The following is a 24,854-nucleotide window of genomic DNA, read 5'->3' as shown; positions in this document are numbered from 1 at the left end:
GCTGAAAAGTTCAGCGCAGAAAGTATTTGACTTATAAACATTTTCCTTAACCCTCTGCACAGGCGTGATTTTCTGTGAAACATAAGCGACTATAAATGGCTCTGATCTTACCACTCGTTCTGTGTGTGTGTGCTTATGTTCTTCCTTAATCTATATAATGGTTCCTGCTGAATAGTATTTACACACAACTTTGTTAGATTGCTAATTACCTCCCGGTACTCGGCCCTCATCTAGTTCTCAGAGGCTGTAGACCTCTTGGTTTTCTGGTTTCATAAATACTCCGGTGGATGCCGATCGCTTAGATAAGTGGATCAGCCTTCTTTCTATTTTAAGCCGTTCGACTGATTGTACTTAAGTACCCCCTGTCATAATATTCTTCACTCTTTTTTCAGATGTGTCCTTGATTTAGAGTATGAGGTCTGTCAAACTCAAGCCAAGTTGTGGTTTAGTTGCCATAAGTGCTAAAAATCAGTCAGTGCTGTTCATTTGGATTACATTCTACTTAAACCCTACAGTTTCCAGTTTAGTGTAGTTAATAAACCAGTCATTTCTAAATGAACACTCTTTTAAACTATCTGCATGCTGTGTATATATGTGTGTGTGTGACTATTTTTACCAGTTTGTGTGGTTATTTCCAAGTTGTTGAGTCGGATCTGTCCTGGCAGCTCTTGGAAGTTGGACTATGGAGAAGGGAGAGGCTTTCAGGAAAGGAAATTAGTTGTTGATTTGCCATCCGCCCCTGCATTTTAGTCTCCCTGTGGTAAAAGTCCTATAGTTTAAACCAAATATGCTTAAAAAAAAATAACCCCCCCCCCCAAATCATAGGGTAGGGGGAGTTTGGATAATGTTACGATTGCGAAAAGCTGTGACGTCATGAAAACTGTTTAGTTACTGTGAAAGATGATGGCGACAGTTCTTCCTTTAAACTTCTTTTTGTCAGTAAGTATATAATTTAGATTAACAAAGTTTAAGATACATCTAAAATGTTTAGTTATTAACCACGCCTAATAATGCTAATGCTGCTATTACAGGTGCTTTTCTCAACTTCTTCACATAAACATTTGATCTTGTCATCAAATGTATTTATCAAAGCCATAGTAAACGCGCTAAATTGTTTAACATCCCTGCGTATGTGTGGCAGCGGCACATTAGAAAAGTGTTTGTCAAGCTCGTGTGCCTATATTTTCAATGAGCGAGTTTTTTGTTTGACTACAGTGATGGCTGTATTGATAGTATGAACAATAAACTCTTCTTTAAATGAAGAAAGTTCCCCTGGTCGCCTCCATTATTAATGAACCCCTGCGGATGGCTTTCCATTTTCCGCGTAACTTTGCAGTTGGCTGTCTCTAATGTACGTGAGTGCTTTCCCTGGGTGCTCACTTAGTAATGTTCTGCTTGGCAGGGTGTTTTGCAATAAAATAAATGTGCATTAAAGAAGTCCTATCTCAGCGTTTCCTTAAAGTTCCTGGAAAGCGTCAGTATGTGGGGCCGAGCGTGTGCTGTCCTGAATGTCTTGTCTTATGAAGGACTGATCAAGGACTGGAAAATGGCTGTGTGTATTGTAAGGAAAACATAAAGAAAGGAGTCTGAACATTTTCAGGCCTGAGGTCATAAAATAGATCCATAGAATACATTTATTCAACCAGCCGCAGCTTGTGTAGAAGGGGAACACAATGAACATAAAGGGACATTTCTGCTATCATATGCATTAAAGTGATTATGATGGCTGGCATTTGTGTAGAACATATGTGTTGGTTACCACCGCTCACTTCCTCATCCCTTCTTTCTCTCTGACTTTAGTCTTTAGATGGGCCATCAAATTCTTTAAGGGTGAAAAAGTTTAATGTTGCTTTAATCTTTTTTTAATAGTTAGGTTAAACTTTATGCCCTGAATGACCAAAATTTCTCTGCATACGAGGGGTTCCTTTGCGTATAATTTAAAAATGGCTGACCTGGTCATTATTTTTTTTTTTTCTTCTCACTTAGTGTTTTTCACTTCTAAAAGTTTTCGTGTTACCCACCCTGCAGAGGTTTTCCCGCCTGGCTTAGTTACTGTAATACACAGAGGCCTATAAAATGAGATTCCAGGCTCTAAACGTAATCCCTTGTTGTAAGCAAGTATGCTAATGTATAGACATCCCAACAAAAAAGAGAAAGCCGCCGAATAAAATCTGCCAGATCCAGCTTGCCAGCAGACCGTGCGGTGGCAGAGCTCTTTTGTGCAGGACTTCTTTTGAATCATTAAAGATGGTAGGCGACCTCATTGTGCCTTTTATTAAAGCCCCATATTAGTTTTTTGTTTTGATGGATGCCTTCCTGAATGGCAAAGGAATGCAAAAAAAGGAATGTTCTCCATGAATAACATATCATAGCCATTTGAGTGCTCATGAAACATCGGATTGTGGCCACCCACAATCTGCCCTCTTTGTAGAGCAAATACATGGTAGATTAAGGCTTGCTGGGTGAGTGTTCTGCCCTTGAACACTGTCACAAAAATTATGGAGTAGATCGACCATTAATCTAAAGTATTGTAGCAGCTACATAGCTGCTGCTTTTAAAACTTCCACACTGTGTTCATCCTATTAAGCGAATAACCCCAATCATGGAAGCAGTTAGACTTGCTTTACACAAAGGTCCATTATTTTGTCACTTCTCTAGAATACAAGCTACTAAAAATATCCTCAATCGATGAAGGTCTTATTACAAGGCCACTCGGCTTTTATAAATCATCAAAGCACATCAAACGTTTGGTTTGGCAAAGTGCTTTTACCCCGGGAAATATGCCACAGAGACCCTCGGAACATGTCAACGCTAGTGAGTTTAAAATTGTTGGATGACTTGCACCTCAATTCATTGGAAGCCATGTTGGCTTTCATATCCATTTCAAAGATAATGCTAGTGTACAAAGAAGTGGACCTGAAATCAAGGGGCGAGGGAAGAACATGAGGCATAAATAATGTTACTGACCTTAAGTCCAGTTTAAGAGATTGGGTAATAACGCCTATGCTCCAGTTTTGTCCACTTGATCACTTTATCATGTGTCTGCTTCTTCTATATACATCTGCAAAATATTTTAACCGGTGCAATAATCTGGACAAAGGTTGGTATGTAGGAAGTAGGCAGTGGTTTGGGAACAAAACTAGATTCCCAGTTTCCCAAAGCTTAATTCATTAATGAACTGAGGTTGTTTTCTATTAAATCTTTTGTGTGTGTGTGTGTGTGTGTGTGTGTGTGTGTGTGTGCTTTTATAGTTTGCATGGTCAACCCTTCAGGGAACAAAAAAAAGTTGTTACAAACGTTTTCCCCCATGTGCTTCATCAGTTATGCCCATCCAATGCATGCTTAACCCCTTAACGACAATCCACGTACATGTACGGGGTTGCCGTGCAACGCGATAACGACAATGCCCGTACATGTACGTGGTAACGTTACTTGCCGTTTACCGCGGCGTTTTCGCCGCGATCGGCGGCATCGCGGTTTTCCTGGAAGCCTCACAAGTGAGGCTGTCCAGGCAAACCCAGAAAAAAAGGTTTGCAACCTTTCGATCTCCGTAATTCACGGAGATCGGCGGTTTAACCAACAGACCGGCGATGCAAATCGCCGGTCTGTTAAACACGCCCCCCGACCCCGATTCAAATCGGGTAAGGGGCATTCCAGGCTGCTTCTACATTGAGGCATGCCTGCAATGCCCCAGAGGGGGCTTCACAACCTCCCGATCGCTGTGATTCACCGTGAATCACGGTGATCGGTGGGTTAAACGACAGACCAGTGATTGATATCACTGGTCTGTCAATCACGCCCCCCCCGAACCAGATGCAAATCTGGTGAATGGCATTCCAGACTCCCTCTTCGTTGAGGGAAGCCTGCAATGCCCTAGAGGGGGCTTCACAACCCCCCCGATCGCTGTGATTCACTGTGAATCGCAGCGATCGGTGGGTTAAACGACAGACCAGTGATTCATATCACTGGTCTGTCATTCACGCTCCCCCTGCCCCTGCCCCCGATGCAAATCGGGTAAGGGGCATTCCAGGCTGCTTCTACATTGAGGCATGCCTGCAATGCCCCAGAGGGGGCTTCACAACCCCCCCGATCGCTGTGATTCACTGTGAATCGCAGCGATTGGTGGGTTAACGACAGACCAGTGATTCATATCACTGGTCTGTCAATCACGCTTCCCCCCCGCCCCCGAACCAGATGCAAATCTGGTGAAGGGCATTCCAGACTCCCTCTTCGTTGAGGGAAGCCTGCAATGCCCCAGAGGGGGCTTCACAACCCCCCCGATCGCTGTGATTCACTGTGAATCGCAGCGATCGGTGGGTTAAACGACAGACCAGTGATTCATATCACTGGTCTGTCAATCACGCCCCCCCCAGCATTCCAGGATGCCTCTTCATTGAGGCAAGCCTGCAATGCCCAAAGGAGTGTTCTGATTGGATGGAGGATTAGGCAAGCCTAGGGGGCTTGTCACTAATCTCCAGGGATCAGCCCCCACATTCGTGGGGGTTGATGGGGTGGGTTGATCCTGGTTGCCTTGGTAGTTTAGGCAAACCAGGATCATCCAATATGAAATTACAGTTATGTGATTGCTGTGAAAACCAATCACAGTGGTCACATCCCAAAGAAATGACCGCTCAGTGACCCCACAAAGCCAAACCTCTTCCTAACGTTCACTTTGATCTTGTATCAGAGAGAGAGAGGTTGCTTTGTGTGTTACTGAGCAATTATTTCATTATTCCATTGCTATTGACAGTTTATCTTCTTATTTGATCATTTGATCATTTGATTGATCTTTATTGTATTGCTTTTTTGGTTTTAAAAAAAAAAATCAGTACTAGTTTAGGTACCCTTCCCCCAAATATCCAGTTAGAATTCGTTTGCGTTAGGAGTTAGTGCTAGTTTTTTTTGAAAATGAAGAAGCAGTATACTGCTGAAGAGGCTTATGCCATGTTGGCATCTGCCTCTGATGGTAGTGAGACTGACACCGCGTCAGACTTTGACGCAGGTCAGTGTTCTGACACTGACAGCGATGTCAGTGTCACAGTTCCTCTTGCTGCTGAGCCAGCGGCAAAGAGGAGACATACCACTCGCCCTTCACCTGCCGCAGATGCTGGTGATGGTGAAGTATGGGTTCCCCCAAACCAAACCTCACCAGTCATCCCACCTTTTACTGCCACGCCTGGCATAAAGGTGGATGTGGCAGGTTTTACCCCGGTCCAATATCTGGACCTCTTTCTTGGGGAGGATATTTTGGCTATGATAGCCTCCCAAACTAATATTTATGCAGCGAATTATATTGCTGCCCAACCAACTTGCAGCTTCTCCAAGCAGCAAAACTGGGATCCAACGGATGCCATGGAGCTCCGCCGATTTTGGGCCCTTAGCCTTTGCATGGGCATCATTAAAAAACCCTCTATACGCTCCTACTGGAGCAAAGACATCGTTATGTCTACCCCGATATTCCCCCATACAATGCCTAGGTTACGTTATGAGATGCTGTTACGTTTTCTGCATTTCAATGATAATAGCCTGTGCCCCCCAAAAGAAGACCCCCAGTATGATAGGCTATATAAGGTACGGCCCCTGATTACCCACCTTCAGGCCAGATTTGCTGAGTTGTATACCCCCCAGCAGACTTTGACCATTGATGAGTCTCTCATGAAGTTCAAGGGGAGACTCACGTTTAAACAGTATATACCCTCAAAACGCTCCAGGTATGGAGTTAAGTTCTACAAACTCTGTGAGAGTGAAAGTGGGTATGTTCATGCATTCCGGGTCTATGAGGGAAAGGACTGCCACCTTGACCCTCCTGGTTGCCCAGAACATCTGGGAACCACTGCTAAAATTGTGTGGGACCTTATACTACCCCTGATGAACAAAGGGTACCATCTGTACCTTGATAATTTTTACACCAGTGTCCCTTTGTTCCGACTGCTTTACTGCTTCGAGACAGTCGCCTGTGGAACTATAAGGAGTAACCGCAAGGGGTTCCCAGCAAAATTAGCAAAGACCCGGTTAAAAAAGGGGGAATGCTCTGCTCTGCGCCAGGAGGAGCTGCTGGCACTTAAGTTTAGGGACAGGAAGAATGTGTGCATGCTCAGCACCATCCATGACGAGAGCACTATGCGCGTTCCTGTCCGTGGCAGAGCTGGGGTTACTGTGAAACCAGCGTGCATCAGAGCTTATAATAAGCATATGGGAGGTGTGGACCTGGCAGACCAGCTGCTACAGCCATACCTTATCATGAGGAAGTGTAGGGCGTGGTACAAAAAGGTGGCAATCTACATGATGCAGATCGCCACCCACAATGCCTTCCTCATTTTTAAAAAGTCACACCCCGGAGGAAAAACTTTTCTCCAATTTCAGCTCCAGTTGATCTCCGAGGTGTTGACTTCTGATGCACCCCGCCCTTCAGCAGGTCCAGCAGTGGGAAGGACTGCTGAAGCCCACTTTATTTATAAAATCCCCCCAACAATCAAAAAGAGAACCCCCCAAAAGGAATGCAGAGTGTGCCGAAGGAAAGGCAAAAGGAAGGACACTTCATTCTACTGTCCTTTTTGCCCTTCCCAGCCGGGATTCTGTGTCGGCGATTGTTTTAGGGAGTACCATGCTACTCCCGTTCACCCCTGAGCAGCTGCCCATCCCTAAATTTCATCTGCATAACTGGAGGTACCGCTGTACTGGGGGGACACAGCAGAATGCCAAATGGGGGGTTTTGTGGCAGCAGCACCCACCAGGTGTACACAATTCACACAAAAAGTTCACTTTTTGTGTAAAAAAAATGACAAAATAATGTTACTCTAATTTTTGGCAGGAAATGGTTAAAAAATGACCACTTGAAGAGGTACAAAATACCACTTGCCGCGTTGCCTTGGGGGTCTACTATTGCAAACAGACTGCCAAGATGGGGTAAATTAAACTTGGGGACTGCCAGGGGGTCCAAAACCAGACATGGACCTCTACAATCAAATGGTCCAAATTCCACGTTTGAAAGCTGAAAATTACACGTCTGCTATAGGACCCTATAACTACAGAAAAGCCTGGTATATGCATAAACTGGAGGCACCGCTGTACTGGGGGGACACAGCAGAATGCAAAATGGGGGGTTTTGTGGCAGCGGCACCCACCAGGTGTACACAATTCACACAAAAAGTTCACTTTTTGTGTAAAAAAAATGACAAAATAATGTTACTCTAATTTTTGGCAGGAAATGGTTAAAAAATGACCACTTGAAGAGGTACAAAATACCACTTGCCGCATTGCCTTGGGGGTCTACTATTGCAAACAGACTGCCAAGATGGGGTAAATTAAACTTGGGGACTGCCAGGGGGTCCAAAACCAGACATGGACCTCTACAATCAAATGGTCCAAATTCCACGTTTGAAAGCTGAAAATTACACGTCTGCTATAGGACCCTATAACTACAGAAAAGCCTGGTATATGCATAAACTGGAGGCACCGCTGTACTGGGGGGACACAGCAGAATGCAAAATGGGGGGTTTTGTGGCAGCGGCACCCACCAGGTGTACACAATTCACACAAAAAGTTCACTTTTTGTGTAAAAAAAATGACAAAATAATGTTACTCTAATTTTTGGCAGGAAATGGTTAAAAAATGACCACTTGAAGAGGTACAAAATACCACTTGCCGCATTGCCTTGGGGGTCTACTATTGCAAACAGACTGCCAAGATGGGGTAAATTAAACTTGGGGACTGCCAGGGGGTCCAAAACCAGACATGGACCTCTACAATCAAATGGTCCAAATTCCACGTTTGAAAGCTGAAAATTACACGTCTGCTATAGGACCCTATAACTACAGAAAAGCCTGGTATATGCATAAACTGGAGGCACCGCTGTACTGGGGGGACACAGCAGAATGCAAAATGGGGGGTTTTGTGGCAGCGGCACCCACCAGGTGTACACAATTCACACAAAAAGTTCACTTTTTGTGTAAAAAAAATGACAAAATAATGTTACTCTAATTTTTGGCAGGAAATGGTTAAAAAATGACCACTTGAAGAGGTACAAAATACCACTTGCCGCGTTGCCTTGGGGGTCTACTATTGCAAACAGACTGCCAAGATGGGGTAAATTAAACTTGGGGACTGCCAGGGGGTCCAAAACCAGACATGGACCTCTACAATCAAATGGTCCAAATTCCACGTTTGAAAGCTGAAAATTACACGTCTGCTATAGGACCCTATAACTACAGAAAAGCCTGGTATATGCATAAACTGGAGGCACCGCTGTACTGGGGGGACACAGCAGAATGCAAAATGGGGGGTTTTGTGGCAGCGGCACCCACCAGGTGTACACAATTCACACAAAAAGTTCACTTTTTGTGTAAAAAAAATGACAAAATAATGTTACTCTAATTTTTGGCAGGAAATGGTTAAAAAATGACCACTTGAAGAGGTACAAAATACCACTTGCCGCGTTGCCTTGGGGGTCTACTATTGCAAACAGACTGCCAAGATGGGGTAAATTAAACTTGGGGACTGCCAGGGGGTCCAGAAACAGACAAGGGCCCATCACATAAAATTGTCGAAATTTGTTCCTTTCAATATATGATCCATAACTAACAAAAATACATGAAAATCCTAGGCATGTCAGGTATTTCCAATCTCAGGACAAATATGTGAATGTATTTTGAGGCAGTTTTCTTTAGTTGCGCTAGTTTTCTATAAATTATGTTTAACAAAACTGGAAAAAAAAAATTTTTTTGTGTAATTTCATCCATTTGTCCATTATAATAAGAGTAAACAAAGGGTTAATTCTCTAAAGATGGTTTCAAAAGAAAGCCCTGTCTGTCCTTAAAAAAACAATATATAATATGTGGGGATACATTCAAAAAATATGTGTGCAATTCTGTTTCAATGCACACATAGCTAAAATAGCAAAATCGCTCTTGTCCCAGACAAACATTTAAGAAAATAGGCAATTGTCCTTAAGGGGTTAAATGCGCTCCCTATTCGCTATGGGGTGAATTCCCTAAATTATTTTTGTCATGAGGGTTCAGCGTTAGTAAACTCCTCCAAGAAGGGCTGAGCTCGTCCTGTGTAATGCAAGAGGTGAGATTGTCTTCGGTCTTCCTTCTGACTTATTTTCGAGACGCTCACTGGGTTGTGCTATCAGTGTGTATTGAAGTCTGTGAGCTGCAAACATCTGATTTAGTGAATGCACCCTTAACATGCTTGTCCTGACCTTTTTGTTTTTATATCCAAGTACCAAGCTACTAGGTACAAAGTGCCTCCAGTATTTATAGTGCAGGTTTGTAGATTTCTTACTGTTCTTTTTGTGTCTGCAGCTAGATGGCGCTCCAGAGCATTCTGGCTGTAGGACATATAGCTGATACTTTACTGCCACCGTGTGACCAACCTCAACATTCCTGGTACTCTCTCTGTACCACGAAATGTATTTATGTAGCCTGTTGAAATACATGCTTTTGCATAATAGTGGTTTTATGTGGCTAAATGATTTGACATGTTTAATTTGACTATTTCTATTCTTGATGGGAAAAGATATCCCTTGTATTTAAATAAAAGGATAAGTAGTATGAAGAAATTTGCTATTTTAACTTGGGGAAGATTATTCTCGCTGTATATTTGGTTGGAGTATGATTGGGGGCCAGCAATATGTATGGGTGCTAATGTTCCTATATGCTTTATTAGAATTATACATTGAAAATCCTATATATATATATAATATAATATTTATTTATTTGAGATAGCTCGGTGGTTGTCCTATGCATTTCATGGTTCATGTTTGCTCTGCTATGCGTATGTTGGTAATAAATATGCAGACCCACAAAGACTATCCTTGGCATCCAGATTTAATATACGCTTGTCAACGTTTCTTTCCACTGACCAGCTGATGTTGGTTATTGATGGATTAGACTTTCTGTTTTTATAAAATTAAATCTAAATGAAATATATATATATATATATATTATACTCTCTCACTCTCTCATTTATATATATATCTATCATCATTACCCTGTAAGCTGGTAGTATTAAAAATAGTGCACTATAGGGTAATCGGGATGGATGGTGCACTTGGATGATTGTTCAGCAGTAGCACAAAATATGTAAGTGAACTTGCAGAAAATATTTTAGGTTTTTTTTTCACATGATACTACTATTTTAGTGTATTTCTGTGGTTTCAAGAGAAAGCCCTGCTTGTCCTGAAAAAAAAATATGTATAATTTGTGTAGGCTACATCAAACACAGAAACTAGATTCTTGATTGAACCAACACATGGTAAAAATGGCAAAATAGTATGATTTTTAGGGTACAACAATCCCTTGGAATTAAAGGGGTTCTCAGGGATCACAGGTATTAAATAAAATAGCAGCACAAGAACACCGGTGGTACGTTAGAGTATCTGTATGACACCAGTTTCGCTGCGCCGCAGTGCAGTGAAGGCAGCATACATGTGATTATTGTGTAAGGGGGCAGTGTTTAAGGCTTAAAAGAATATGTGATTATGTAGTTTATACATCCTACTTAAAATCACCCATTCTGGCTTCCAGCTTGGTCGTGGTATCTTTTGTTCTGCCTGCATTGTCTTACGTAGAATGATGCTTGGAACTTGACTGTTGCAAACACAATAGTATCAAGCTGTCTTGGCACGGTGCTCTTTACCGAGCGGCCGTCTCCCTTTACCGAGCGGCCGTCTCCCTTTACCGAGCGGCCGTCTCCCTTTACTGAGCGGCCGTCTCTCTTTACTAGGTTTTTGTATGCTTTGCCAATGGTAGCCACCGTGTGGCAGCAGTGTTCCTCTACCGTTTCAAGCACTAGGAAGCCTCCAGCTTGCCTACAGACCTACAAAATAAAGCACGTTGTGGCTTACCAAGGTGGGTGGAGGTAGCCTTGGGAGAGAACCGCCAGAACTCGCCAATACCAGAACACGACACCGGCAGTAAAATTATTTTGCAGTGTATGTTTTTTGTATGTTTGCATATACAAGAGCATTTTCTTTTTATTGTCCTATCTTCGATGTTTGCCAGACAAAATAACACATTTTATTTCTTCTTGCATTTTCTTATTTAATGGATGCCCCCTTACGGCTTTTAACAGCAAGGAAAAAGTGCACTTTTAAAAGACACGAAATGTATTTTGTCCTGGTTTTAGGTGTTTATTAATATATACACTATATTCTTCATTAAATAACCCTTGGTTGGTGGTCCTTGGGACTCTGGTCTCCAGCGCTACACAAATGCGTATAATAATTTATAATTATTTTTTTTTTGGTTTATCTCTTTAAGAGTTGTCTAACGGTTTAGCAGAAGTGCACAGAGGGAGCACTGCCCTGGGTCAGGCATATAACAGTACTTACAGGAGAAGACCCGAGAACATATACACATGGGGCACTGCCCTGGGTCAGGCATATAACAGTACTTACAGGAGAAGACCCGAGAACATATACACATGGGGCACTGCCCTGGGTCAGGCATATAACAGTACTTACAGGAGAAGACCCGAGAACAATGCTGTATACTGTAGTGTAGTATTGGAGGAAATTTGTTTTCTTTAAAGGAAGTTGATTGGAACAGAATTATCTGTCGGCCTGTAGCCTGCTGCTAGTGTCAATCATGTGCTATTTTGGGTGACTTTCCCGTATAATCCCCACACTGAGCTGATTCATTTTGGCAAGGCTAACAAACTCCTGCTTTCATTGTTTTCCTCCACAGGCTTTCGTTAGTCGGAGTGTCCGGCTGGGGGCAAAGATTATGTTTTTCTAGTGTTTACCGAAAGGCAATACATGTATGGAGTCTGGGTGATTGTCTAACAGGATACCAGAGCTAGAACACATTCACAAGACAACTATATATCTGTCTGAAAACATTGTATTTTATATAAAAAAAAAAAAAATTCAACAGAAAACTATAAGTGTATAAAATTGAAAAAAATACTTGTCGCTTTATAATAGAGTAACGCTCTCCAATTTTAAGATAAATACATCGCTGCATGTGGTGCGTGTGATTGCAGTTCAGTAAGTGAAATGGTTGACTATGTTAACATCGGTCAGTGGTGGGCAGTTTGTTGATAATGTAGATCCAGGGTATTTTAAGTTAATTGAAACTCTCATAAATGCTCCCTATGATCGGTTTATCTTACTCTCCTGGACCGCTGCGTGTGATGGCCGGAGTTTCCGTGGGCTTTGGGTTAAGTAAAGTGAAACTATCCTTAGCTTGCACTTCCTTTGTTAATCGGTGTAATTGTTGGCAGTATTTATTTTATTTAAGTTCCCCTAATAGAAGGCAGCGTGTCGCATTCAGCGTTATCGAATAAATGCCCTGTCCAAAAGTTAGCACTCCTCCCTTCACCCCACCGTTACAATGGCTGCGTGAACCGGTTCATAACAATTAGCATCTTAACAATAAAGCAGTGATCACTTCATGGGCTGGAGCAGAAAGCTGGGATCCCTTTCCCCATAGTTTACACGTGTGGGAGGGGGTGCCAATGTTTATCATGCCTATTGAAATCATGTTTACTGTATGGAACAGTAAGATGCAGGATTCAGACAGCAAGTGATCTCCTTTAAATCATAGGCTAGATCCGGGCAGCATATAACGTGTTAGGAAAACTGGACCGTAGTATCCTCAGCTCGGCACACAGTATGTGTATTGTATGGGATGAATATAATAGCTGGATGCAATCCTGGTGACAAAAACCTTCAATGCAATTAAAGTGCATATGATGGCCGGCATGTACCTTTAACAACATTTAGCTGCTGTTGGTTTATTTTGAGACTTCGAACAATAGAGTAGCAGGCGCAGGGTAAAGGCTAGGGAGTGGAAAGAGAAAGGAAGTCAACAAGGGAGAGCTCGTGCACAGAATGCTATTAGGAAGGGAAAAATAGGTACATGAGAAATATGGCTGACGGCACCATAGGTTGTTATATTTCACTATAAGGGCTTCCCACCGCTTTTAACAATGGAAGTGAATCTGATGTGCTGCAGGGAGCTAAAAGGTTAAAGGGAAGGAGAGGAAGAGGTAGGGTGATTGGTGGATAACAACGCTAGATGTCCTCATTAAATTGGATAAAGAGGAAAGAGCCCAAGGGATATGGAAACCCCTCTAATCCACTTGGATATTCCCTAAGGAATTATTTTATATAGCACCATCGTATTTCATAGCGCTGTACAGTGGGTAAACAGGACATAACAAGTAGTATATAACATAACAATAACATTACGATTTAAAGGTGCTACGCATTGATTTATATAGCACTGTCGTATTCTGTTGCTTCCCGTGGTGAGCTGCTCTCGGGAGGATTGACGCATTGTATTCGTTTTGGATGGGTTTGAGCTGATGGTGTCTTGACTTAACCCTTTACTATTGTCCCTTGTTATGAGTCCGGAGTTCTGTAGCCTTAAACATAAAGGGTAACTCACATTTTGTTTTTGTTATTTCTATCGGGTTAAATGTTTTCAAAAACATTGTGTGTTTTCATAACATGTCTTCAGCTGTCTTATTAGCCATCCTTATCATACATCTCCTGGTAAACAGAATGGCTCAGTCAGCTGGACACTGACTAACGACAGTCCATGAAGAGAAAAATAACCTTCACCAGCACTGTAATAGAGCTCAAAGCAGTGTTTGCGCAGGGAAAGACACCAGACGTATCACCTGACCACAATGGCGGCCTCCATGTTGGCAGATAAAGGAGGTTTACGGGAACACAAGGAGACAAAGCCATTTTTTTGTCAATGCTAACCTACATAACTCTATACAGCACTGAATTTTATGCTCAAGGAGAAAAATATTTCCCCTACTATATGCCGAACGCCCCACTGGTAAATCATAACACCCAGCCCTTATCTAGAGTGTTCTTTGTAAATGGCTCATCAGGATGTTCGTTAGCGGGTTCAATATTTGCATTATTGTCTGCTCATTGCAGCCCCCTTCCCCGGGTCTACTATTTGAAGTGTAACTCTGCAGTAGTCAATTGGGCATTTAAAAAAAATATATATACATATAATTATAATATTGTGGATAGCCATGTAACCACATTAAAGCAATGACATGCAGGTAGTCTGTTTTAGGTCCTTCTCATGGTAAACACACAAACACTTTAAATGTTTAACGTATGTAATACCGGTAATTGTGTTGATCACAAACATTTTAGTGTTATCACTTTTAATGTCTGATCAATGTATTTTTACTTTTTGCGTCCTGTCAGCACATCCTTAGCTGTTGAGTCTTTGTTTTGCACTAGCGTAATAAATCGGAGAGCTTTGAAAATTTGGCCACAGGAAGGAATGATATAACAGACACCTGCGGCTGAATCAGGATTAAATATTTATCTTTGGTGCATTGTCATAAAAATAATATGCTGGTGTTAGCATTCCTCAGTCCATTTCTGTATACTTAGATGCACAAAACCCTACTGCTAAATGAGCACATTCAGACTAGTCTAATATCAGAATATACTCTTAGAGCGTAGAACTTTTGGTGCAGTCACCATAGCAACCAATGGAATGTCCATGTTGATTGCCCCACTTTTACCACCTTGCACCTGAATTGCTCTGTATAAGTAACCGTTACATTTTCATACATGTCCGCAGAGTCCGCCAGGATCTTGAGGACCGTTTTTGATGTCTGCTTTACATATGCCTCGTTTAGTGCTACACCTCTGTTTAAAATCCATGGTCGCGGTGGCTAGCGGGAGTCCCTTTTCCATCCGTTGTTTTTACGTTGGTAGAGGGGTTTATTCATGAAAGCCTTTGGAGGGGCAGCATGTGTAATACATAGTTGGGTGACTGTCGTGAAATCAGATTTAACTATACATCGTACAGGGCCGAAGTACTTTTACAGGAGAGACTGTGAGATTTGTCCTTTGTAGTAGGTAGTGAGGTCTGTATGTTGAAAAGGCGGCCTTCCTCCGGACTTCTGTTTAGTGAATAAAACTCTAGTGGGATTTCTGAGCTTTATAAATGAAACAAATACCCTGCTTTTATTTAATGCTTACACATTTTTTTTAGCAAGAAAACAAGCTGCCAGTAAGTTCCCTGAAGTATGAAATATATATTGCGTTGTTCGTTGTTGTCCGTGGCTAGAACTTGCCAGGATGTACCCGGAATGGTGATTCATGCGTGCGCGACCTGTCACTTTATATAAGAGGCTGATCAGTTCAGCACAATGAGAGAAACGCGTAGCCCGGCGCTGAGTTCTTGAATGTGACAGCAGAAGAAAACCGATCTTTGCACTTGAGGCATTTCAGCTGTAGCCAGAGGTTGTTTTTCATAGCAGCTCAATACGTTCGGTCCCCTGGTTAATCTAGTTGGTTTAAGAACTTTACTTTGGTTTCTATTACATCTAAAGTGTGTTCACACATAACTTAGCAATGATTTCAGTTCGGTTGCAGCTGTTACCCTTTTTTGGTAGTATAATGCGGATCTTGCGTATGACAGGGTTAATAAAAGGTGTTATTGCTGTGCTGTACACTATACTGATGACATAACTAATGATGTATGCAAATGTAAATTCACGTGAATTCAGTCTTTTTCAAGCCATAGATTCTATATCAGGTGCAGAAACGTGTAAGAATTGTACTTTTTAATTCAGACATACACATTTCTATGTCTAATTCAGTGAACATTTTTTTTTATTTTCTCATGGAGTTTGCTTTTAGAAAATGTTGGTGTCGCTCTGGGTTAATTTTTTGGAACCATAGCAGGTAACCCAATTTAGAGATAGGCATAGGTCCCCCGAACCAGCATCCGCTGTGTCCACTGCAACATTTTCCTGGATGCCTGAGAGATAAACCAGTTTAACAAAAGTAAAGCAACGCTCAATCAACACTATAACTGATTTAATTTTCCATTATGGATTTTATTTTTCCTTTCCCCATGGGAAGGGCTGAGTATGGTCTCAAGATGCCTACCTCTGTTTGTGGAAACAATTACTGCAAAACATGGCTAATGTTATGATGTCACACTCTAAAAATCTTATAGCAGATATTCATTGCTACTCTTTTTACTGTTGTTGGAGGTCCCTGGATCTTGGTATTGTGCTAAGGAGATAGGAGACCATGACTTACTTTAGAGATTCACACAGCCAACGCAGGTTTTGTGTGTTGTGATTTTGTGTCAACATATTATTATTGTATTTTTATATAGAGCCATCGTATTCCGCAGCCGTGTAGAATGGGGTATATGGAATGACTTATCATAAAACCGTGTAGGTTATAGATTCAGATCGCCTTGATTGTGTGCCCTTTGTTCAGAAATTACATATATTTGAGACTTTGTACAAGAGGCAAAATAAAATACTTGTACTGGCATGGGCATGTCTAAAAGAAAGGAATAAAAATAAATATATTGTGCTATTATGCGTTTGACTCTGCCTATTGTTGCATGGTATACAATCTTTAAACAAGGATTTAGAGTATAGCACAGGGTTGGAAGCACAAGAAATGACTAGTTAAATCTTAAGACATCTTCTGGTAACTGGTCTTACCTGGAACATTTGTAAACTGATATACCAAGCATATAATAATAATAAAAATAAAACAATGGTGTAGGCATGGTGCATCTGAGGTCAGTGTGGAAGCGAAGTGAAAATGAGCTTGGAACATTCAAAACGTGCTACAGACGTCTCTTCAAAAGCGTGTACACGTAAAGGAACACTCAAACCTCGTGTTCCCGTCGCTGGACTAGTCGTGTCAGATAGCTGCTGGCCACTGAGGAGTGAAATGTTATTTAAATGCTGAAATAATAAAGCAAAGAGATATAGCCGTGTATTTAGTTGAAGTTGGCACGTTTCATTGAGCAAGTGTAGAGCATGTGTAAATGTACGTAGGCCTGTCATAACGCTAAAACATAGCATTGTACGGTAATATTAGAAAATATTTACTGAAGCAAATTGTTGGTTTCTGGTCCTGGTAACTAGTCTGGTTCTTTGGATTGGTGTTCAAACACGAATACGACTTTCCATTGACGTTCTGCTCTTCAATGGTAAAACTGGTCGAGCGCTTTATGGTGCGGACCGGCTTGTTGTACCGTATCCTAGCAACCCCATTCTATACTAACCTGTTTTGTTGAGAACACCTAGAACGTGCTGCTTTTTGTAAAATGTCCCATTGTTTTTAAAAACCATATGGTTATTTTTGCCATAAAGGTATATTTACCCTGCCGGGCTTTCTGTCCTAATGCTAGTTACATGTGAATTTAATATCACCCAAGCAATGCCTGTTGATTTTTGGTGTTAGAATTGATTTGGTAGGTGGTGGACTGTTCTCGGTGTTCACTGATATTTAGTAACTGGCTCCATAAGTCGATTATAGGGGAAAAAGCCTTCAATTAGCAGCCAGGCTTCACGGGGAAATTTTCATAACTGGATTAGCCTTCCCCGTTGAAAGTGAGCACCATGTTAGCTCAGACATGAAATCTCCCAGTCATAAAGATTTTAATCTTTCTTGAAGCTTTATGTAACAATGTCACGTGACCAGCAGCTTGTGATGTCATCATCTGTCCTCGTTTCCTCCTCTTGATTACAAAGCAAGCCATCCACTAACAACCACAGCAAACGTACGCGAGCCGGCGTGTCCTAGACTGCAAGGATATCACCCCCCCCCCTCGGTGTACCATAGAAATCACAAAGCGCCCCGAGTGCAGAAATGGGAACGAGCTGCCCGGAAAAAGACGAATGAAATGATTCCACATGACTGTTTCCTTTGCAAGCTACTCGGCAGGTTCACCCTGGAGGTTTCAGTGCAATGGAGAATTCACCATAGCGGGTGCTGTTGCGTAGAAATCATGAAGGTGCTTGTATTGGAGCTGGAGCAGCATCTAAAGAGGTATTTCTATTTTTGGTTTGAAGGCTTCCTCTTGGTACATAGCATTGGTTTTTGTATTTATCCTGTACAAACCCAAGTGCTTTCCTGAGCGGTTGCCGTCACAACGCAAACAAGTGGCTACTTAGAACGTGAATGGCTTGCGTGCTGTAATCCAAGATTGCTCCCTGCAACCCATAACATCACGCAGTTTTGTGTGCTAACAAGGAGAAAGATTAACCACTTTAATTGTTGTGCGTCTGTCCGGCGCATTCAGGCTCCAGCTGCCTCTGGCTTGCACCTTCCTACACCGAAAGCTAGTGATTGTCCTGATGGATCTGGCCCCAGCTTTTATGGGCACCTTTCACATGCTTGTGTAGTAATGTATCATTTCACAATAGTCTGTTGTCACTTATGAAGTTTACAAAGGTCACTTCTATTTTTTTTAAACAATTGCCCTTTTCCAAATGCGGTCGCCTTTCCTTTTTTTGTTTTGATTGTACCTTAGCTAATCCGCGGGAAAGAATAAATGCATCGACTTCTGGGAACCTTGTAGCTAAATGTATTTTGTAAACGTTCTTTATGTATGTAATCGCCGTCCCCTGATCTATACATTTTAGGGTAAAAATGCCTCATCGGCACTTTGCATCCAACCACCTCCATGAAACGCGCAGTACAAACCGTATGTATGTGTAAGGCCCTACACCGTTTCTACAAAGAAAAGCCTGACAAACGTAAAGGTATAATAAGTCGCTTTGCAGTTGGACACGGCTCTTAAACACGCTGTACATCAGCGGTCCGTGCGATGCGCAGGGGTATTCTGAGAGGGTCACCGGAACATTTTCTTATGGTGTTGAGATGGTTGCAGGACATCTGTTGTCACATGAAAATGATTGTTTTTTTATTCTAATCAGATTGTACAGTCCTGTGTATTGATTCAATGCAAAATTGACATGAAAGCATTCACATGTATGGTATACGTGTTGCGAGCCTTTGCATCAGCATGCTGGCTGACTTACACAAACCGACCCGGTGTTTAGAGCATGAGGCTGGAAACCACAAGCGTAATAAGTGAAACCCCCGTGACATATTTAAAATGTCTAAGCGTATAATGCACAGCGCGCAATGAATGGAAAATCAAATGGAGACATAAAGTCCGAGAGAGCAGCCGTCAACCGAGAGCCCTCGGCACAAGAGCGTCCTGATACGGGCAGTAACTTTCTGGCTCGCCCATCGTGTGCAATTGCAAAATGTTACCTAGAATTGCACATGTAAAAACATCAGACTTTTAATGTAAAAACGTGTTAGAATATTTTCTTTTTGGTTATTTGACGTGATTCCAGCCACACACCCTGTCTGTTTGTTTACCTCTCGCTAGTAAAGCTCGGTGATGTAAGAAATGCTTCTACTCATTCACTACACCCACTAGATGTGCGTACGGCAGACTTCTTAACGTAGTCACTCGGCGGGATATGCAAAGGATTTAAATTGGATGGAATATTAACATATTAAGGAATATTGTTTAATGGACTATACGATACCTTCAACAGTCTTAGTTTCAGTTCAGTTTGCGTCACATGATGAGATCTTCTACAATAATTGCTTCAAATTTGGGTTTGTTTACGTAGTGTCCAGCCAGCATGGGTATACGTTTCATTAAAAAAAGAAAATAATTTTACATATCCGGCATGCTGCAAAGTGACAGATATCCCTATTGAACCTTAAATCATGATGGCGTTCATGTACTCTCCATCAGAGTAAAGGGACAGTTGTGTCTTCCAGGCCAACCAATGAGCTATTACGGCTATTACCTTAAGGAGAAGCTGCAGCACACTGCCCATCTATGGTCTCTTTTTTTTTTTTACACCGCTTGTGGCTGCTTGAAGCCAATCATATGCAGGAGTGATCTCCCATTTCAATCAATAGAAGCACTTTATGTGTTAATAAGATCCCGTCTGATAAATGGACAGCATTTTGTTATAACATTTGACTGATATGTTAAATTTATTTTTAACTTACTTTACTGTAACAAGTGAATTTTTTGTGTGCAGACATAATCGGGGTTAGATACAAAAAGCGATGTATATTTTTAAAACTTAATTCTATTACATTACCTATTTTGGCAAGTCAGTTAAGCACTGCTGAGTATGTCGGGCTGCCAGAACACATGGCAGTGCAGATTCTATTCACTCTTATGTTGGACCCTTTTATATGGTCACATTATCAGTGACCGGGACAATGAATACACCTGTATAGGTCCAAGCGAAGATCAAGTCTTTAGAGGAAGTTGGTAACCGTAGAAATAAAGTGTAGAGTCTGATTAAAAAAGTATCACCTTTGACCCAAGAGTCCACATTAGCTGTAGACCCCTGTTTTTACCCAAGCTGGATGGTTTCACATGTTGTAGGTTTTGTGTAGCAGGGCTGTCTGTGGCCGTTAAGCAGATAGAGCACAAATGGACTGAAATGCTCCATTGCTCCACTGGGGGGCAGTATAACATTGTAAATGGTGCGGCTGTTGGTTGGCGTCGCTTCATAGCGTACAATACGTAGCCCCACAGCATAGAATCCATAGGCTGCCTGTGGCCCATCGCCTGGCAGGTGTCTCTCGTACTGCGTGGCAGGTTGGTGTGAGCTATGCTTTGTTTATAAAGCGCCTGTACCGCCTTCATACTGGGCAGATATGGGGTAGTTCGCTACTCGTGTGATGTAGGTAATAGCGCCATACAGCCTAGATCGATGTGCAGCGATGTGCTTGAAACGAGGGGGGGTGTTAAACCCTTTGAGGGTGGTGGGGAGACCAATAGAAGACACCGGGTAAATGTCCCTAGACCAGCAGCAGTATGAATGAATGGTAACCCGAGGTACGGGGGGTGGCGCATGCAGGTGCTTGTGGCAGTCAGAAGGTTAATAGAAGCCTGGCCCGCGTAGAGGCTAAATCCCAGGCTTAGAAGCTGGGACCGTTCTCAGGCCCTTTGATGGCACATCCCCCCCCCATTAGAGGTGTCATTGTCGCCAGAAAATGGTTGCAACCCATAGCCGGCGGTGTGACGTTTAATGAGGGCTTCCCCATCTCGTTCACCGAGAGCAACCAACATCCCCCCTCCAACGGATCGCTGGGTGGGCGGAGCCAGAGTTGCGCTCCGCCAATGGGCGATACCTAGTATGCATACATTATGTAATGATCTTGGGAGCCTGGGAAGCGTTGATCTGGGACATTTCTCCCTGCAGCAGCATCCTCATCCCAGCATCACAGAGCCCGCCGCGGCTCCCGCTGCCCGCGCCCTGTATGGCAGCCACCCGGCAGGAGGTCTAACCCTCAACATCCACCTGGCAGCCCTGCATCCATTCATCTCCTCCCTACCACCAGCCAGGGGCGTTCATGAATCCCCCCAATGTAGCGCGGTGGCGGCAGCAGCAATGGATCTAGGAGTTTACCAACTGAGGCAGTTCTCCATCTCCTTCTTGTCCTCGCTGCTGGGCACTGATAGCGCGGCGGTGAAGTTGGATAATAGGTAATGAGATCAGCGGGTGATCACGCTCTCAGGGTGCCGTAGCACCTGTGTATCGGCGCGGGGGGGGGTGTCTGCTAGGGAGCACGGTGTGTGAGCCGTTACGGTATCCCCGGTAAGAGGCAGATGTGCCGGGGCTCACCCAGGGCTGTGTGGTGATCGGGTAGGATGTTTGCTCGTCCAGCAGCGTGGGCGCTAATAACGCCGTTTCTGTTTCTCTTTCAGCGCCTCCGGTGCCAGTGTTGTAGCGATCGACAACAAGATCGAGCAAGCCATGGTAAGTTCCGTGTTACATATTGTTTATTGCGGACCAATACACAACGTTAAGGGCTTTTACGTGTATCTCTGGGTGCTTGTTACACAGTCAGTGCATTGGGATCCCTGCTGGGTAGGATGTGTATCATCCCGCCGTACCTTATCCCATCACGGTGTTGGTGTAATAGGGGTATTTAATAACAGTTGGTGCCGGGGCACTTGCGGGAAGCACACCTGGGGTAGTGAGAACGGTTGCGGTTAGCGCCCGCTCTTTGTTGTTGGTGCGCTGCCCAGGGTTGTGCTAGCACCGCTGCTGCTCTCACGCGATTCCTTGCTCGCTGTTACTAGGCAGGAGGAGAACCTTTAACTCCCGGCTATAAATATATCCGCCGCTGATTGGCTGCTGGAGAGTCTGAGTGGGAGGGCGCTTCTCGGGCATCGTGACGTCACCGCTGAGGAGGAAAGCACTATGCGGCAACCTGCTCGGCTCAGACTAGCTGCAGCCGGTGTGCGCCGGGCTGGCTGCAGGAAGAGCTCGCTATTGTTGTCACTGAGCCATGCTGCATCAAGTCTACAATAATGGGGGACACTGTAACCTGTGCACAATGTGGGGCTGGCCCTTTAAAAGAATATTTAATCTATATACTATATACACACATGTGTTATATATATATATATATATATATATATATCAAAATATGTATAGAACTATATATATATATATATATATCAAAATATGTATAGAACTATATATATATATATATATATATATATATATATATATATATATATTATATATATTATATTATATATATTAGTGTGTGTGTGTGTATTTGTTTTCATTTTGTTTGTGAGGTGCATACATGGCATTGTTTTTCCCATCAGCATTGTTAGAGCGATAGATACAAAGTTCATGATAATTAGACAACTAGAAGCCAGTATCCGGCTAAGGCTGCGAGAGCCGCTTGGCCCATGCGTGCCAGTGTATTACTTTAACACACATACATTGGCAAGATGGCAGGCTGTTAGATACCACAGTGTCCCAAAATATGGCACCCTGGGTGAGAGGTCTTTAATGCCGTCAGTTCTTGTCAAGTTCCTGAGGAGCATCCATATTCATCACGTGCCTGTCACAGGGAAGGCCGTGTCCTGTGCTGGACATTCAGGGGCTGTCCTGGTCCCGATAGTTATACGGGACTATATATGTATTCCCTCCCGACACCCATGATTTGCTCTTATGATCTATGTTTATTTACTATAATGTAGAATTAAATTTAATATATAATATTGGAATAGTGGTTTATAGCTAAAAGGGCATCTTAACTAAAACATAAAGAAGTGTGTGTTGGTCAAGTGATTTAATAACACGCGGTACACTAGATGCCTTTATAGTTGGTCCATGAGGTGGGACCCATCGGATGTGGTGAATGCCTGTTAACTGAATCCCAGAATGCTGTGGATACTAGCCCTCGAGGGCAGCTGGAATACCTTCATAGATGTTCAATGTATTGTTAGTCTGGGCTCTTCTAGTTTGACAGAAACAAGCCACGTGGTATAAACTCCTTCACACGTTTTTTAAATTCAAAGTATAGATGTTGCAGCACATTCATTCCGTTAGTCTTCAAATAATCTAGATGCCTTCTTCAGGATTTTCTCAGATTAGCACAGGTGGAGCAGTAACTGCATGCTTTACTGACCTAAAACATCTAATGTGCTCAGAGCAAAACCTCTGTTGTAGACACCTGAGTATTTCCAAGGCTTGTTCACCCTCTAAAATATTTCTTCTTATTACTTTTGTTTGTGTGTGACATTTGACCACACTGATGTATTTACTTTGCAGGATTTGGTGAAGAGCCATCTGATGTATGCTGTACGGGAGGAGGTAGAGGTCTTGAAGGAGCAGATTAAAGAGCTCATTGAGAAGAACTCTCAACTGGAGCAGGAGAACAACTTGCTGAAGACACTGGCAAGTCCCGAGCAGCTTGCCCAGTTCCAGGCACAACTCCAGAGTGGTTCCCCTCCCTCCTCCTCTAACTCATCTTGCTCACAGCCTGCAGGAAATACCCCAGCACCAACTCAACCCTCTTCACAAAGTTCTGGCCCTTCTGCATAGCAGGTTTCGAAATGGTCATTGCCCATACTGTTCTGAACGTTGTCATTAACACTTTCCCAGGGGGCTGCCTCTACTTTGACTCTACTAGTGACCATTCTCATCATATTATAGCAGCAAATACTGAAGGCTTTTGTCACAATCGGGTCATTTCGTTCTGAAGACAGGAATGTAAAATAGCACCTGATGGGAACTTTTGGGGGCGTTAGAGCATTGACTTCATTACTTAGTGGAGCGCATACAAACACATCAGCCTTTTCTATTTAAATGAAGTGTCCTGATAATTTCAGTAACTGGAAACTCCCCAAGATTCACCCACCGCTGGATGTGCCTCTGATCGTCACAGCATATTGAATACGCAGGTTTCAACTGTGCCTCCCGGTCCTCTCTCTGCCTCAGCATCCATCTTTGCGGCATATATTCTTTTTTTTTTTTTTCCTTTTCAGTATTAAAGAGCTGTTCCACCTGCAACTTCTATTTTGACTTAATTGATTTTTTTGAAAATTGGGAACACACCATATTTCCAGCATGGACTGAGGCTGGTTGTGTAAATATTAGGAACTCTTGTTATGCACGCTGTGATTCCTCGAACCTTTGTCCCTGTGTTTATTATCATTATTTTTTATTTGATTTTATTCTGCCTATGCTGTGCTGTAAATGATAAAAGAATTATCAAGTATGTGGGTGCAAAAACAGTTGATTGAGCGATACCGAAAATAACCAGTGGGCTTTCCCTTTTTGTTGTTTTATTATGGGATAGAGTCTGCTTGAAAACACGTTGCAGACCTCAACATACATGTTTCTATTAATTAAGTATTGAAGTTTATTCCGCCATGTTTATTTTATCAGTCAGCTGAGCCCTTCCTTTGAAGTTCTTGTCGTTTGCTCAAAGGCAGATCATGCGCAGAACAGTTTGAGAAGAAAATGTTATTGGACGCTAGGATAATTATTTCAATGAAGTTAAGTTGCCTACTGTATATGTGTATGTAGTGTAAGTACTCTGTAATATAGAACACTTGTAAGTACTACTTAGGTTGTACAGATTGAAATTTAGTGGTATCATTGGCTGATCTGAATTGTTTGAATAGTCTTATTTTATTATTTTTTTTATTTTAAAGCTGCTATCCCCTTAGGTGCCAGAATAGCCCTAGCTGTATGTTCATCAGGCACTAGAAGGTGTTAGCCAGGAACACAACTGC

The 24,854-nt window shown here is 42.6% G+C and overlaps 1 protein-coding gene across 2 annotated transcripts in view; it reads left to right on the top strand.

Annotated features, from left to right (window-relative positions):
- Positions 1-23,811, top strand: part of TSC22D1 (TSC22 domain family member 1) — a 40,926-nt gene extending 17,115 nt beyond the window's left edge. The window contains exons 1-3 of one of the 2 annotated variants that reach the window (XM_053455481.1): positions 20,784-21,293; positions 21,516-21,567; positions 23,386-23,811. In XM_053455481.1, coding sequence (XP_053311456.1) covers positions 20,836-21,293; positions 21,516-21,567; positions 23,386-23,658 — 783 coding nt within the window. In that variant the 5' untranslated portion in view covers positions 20,784-20,835 and the 3' untranslated portion in view covers positions 23,659-23,811. Of the gene's footprint in view, positions 1-20,783; positions 21,294-21,515; positions 21,568-23,385 lie in introns of those variants that run through there. The other variant, XM_053455480.1, reaches the window with a different exon arrangement.
- The last annotated feature ends 1,043 nt before the right edge of the window (positions 23,812-24,854 follow it).

Source organism: Spea bombifrons, chromosome 2, assembly GCF_027358695.1.
Source record: "Spea bombifrons isolate aSpeBom1 chromosome 2, aSpeBom1.2.pri, whole genome shotgun sequence".
Lineage (NCBI taxonomy): Eukaryota > Metazoa > Chordata > Amphibia > Anura > Pelobatidae > Spea > Spea bombifrons.
The sequence above is the reverse complement of the archived record's forward strand: the minus strand, read 5'-3'. Positions and strand labels throughout refer to the sequence as shown.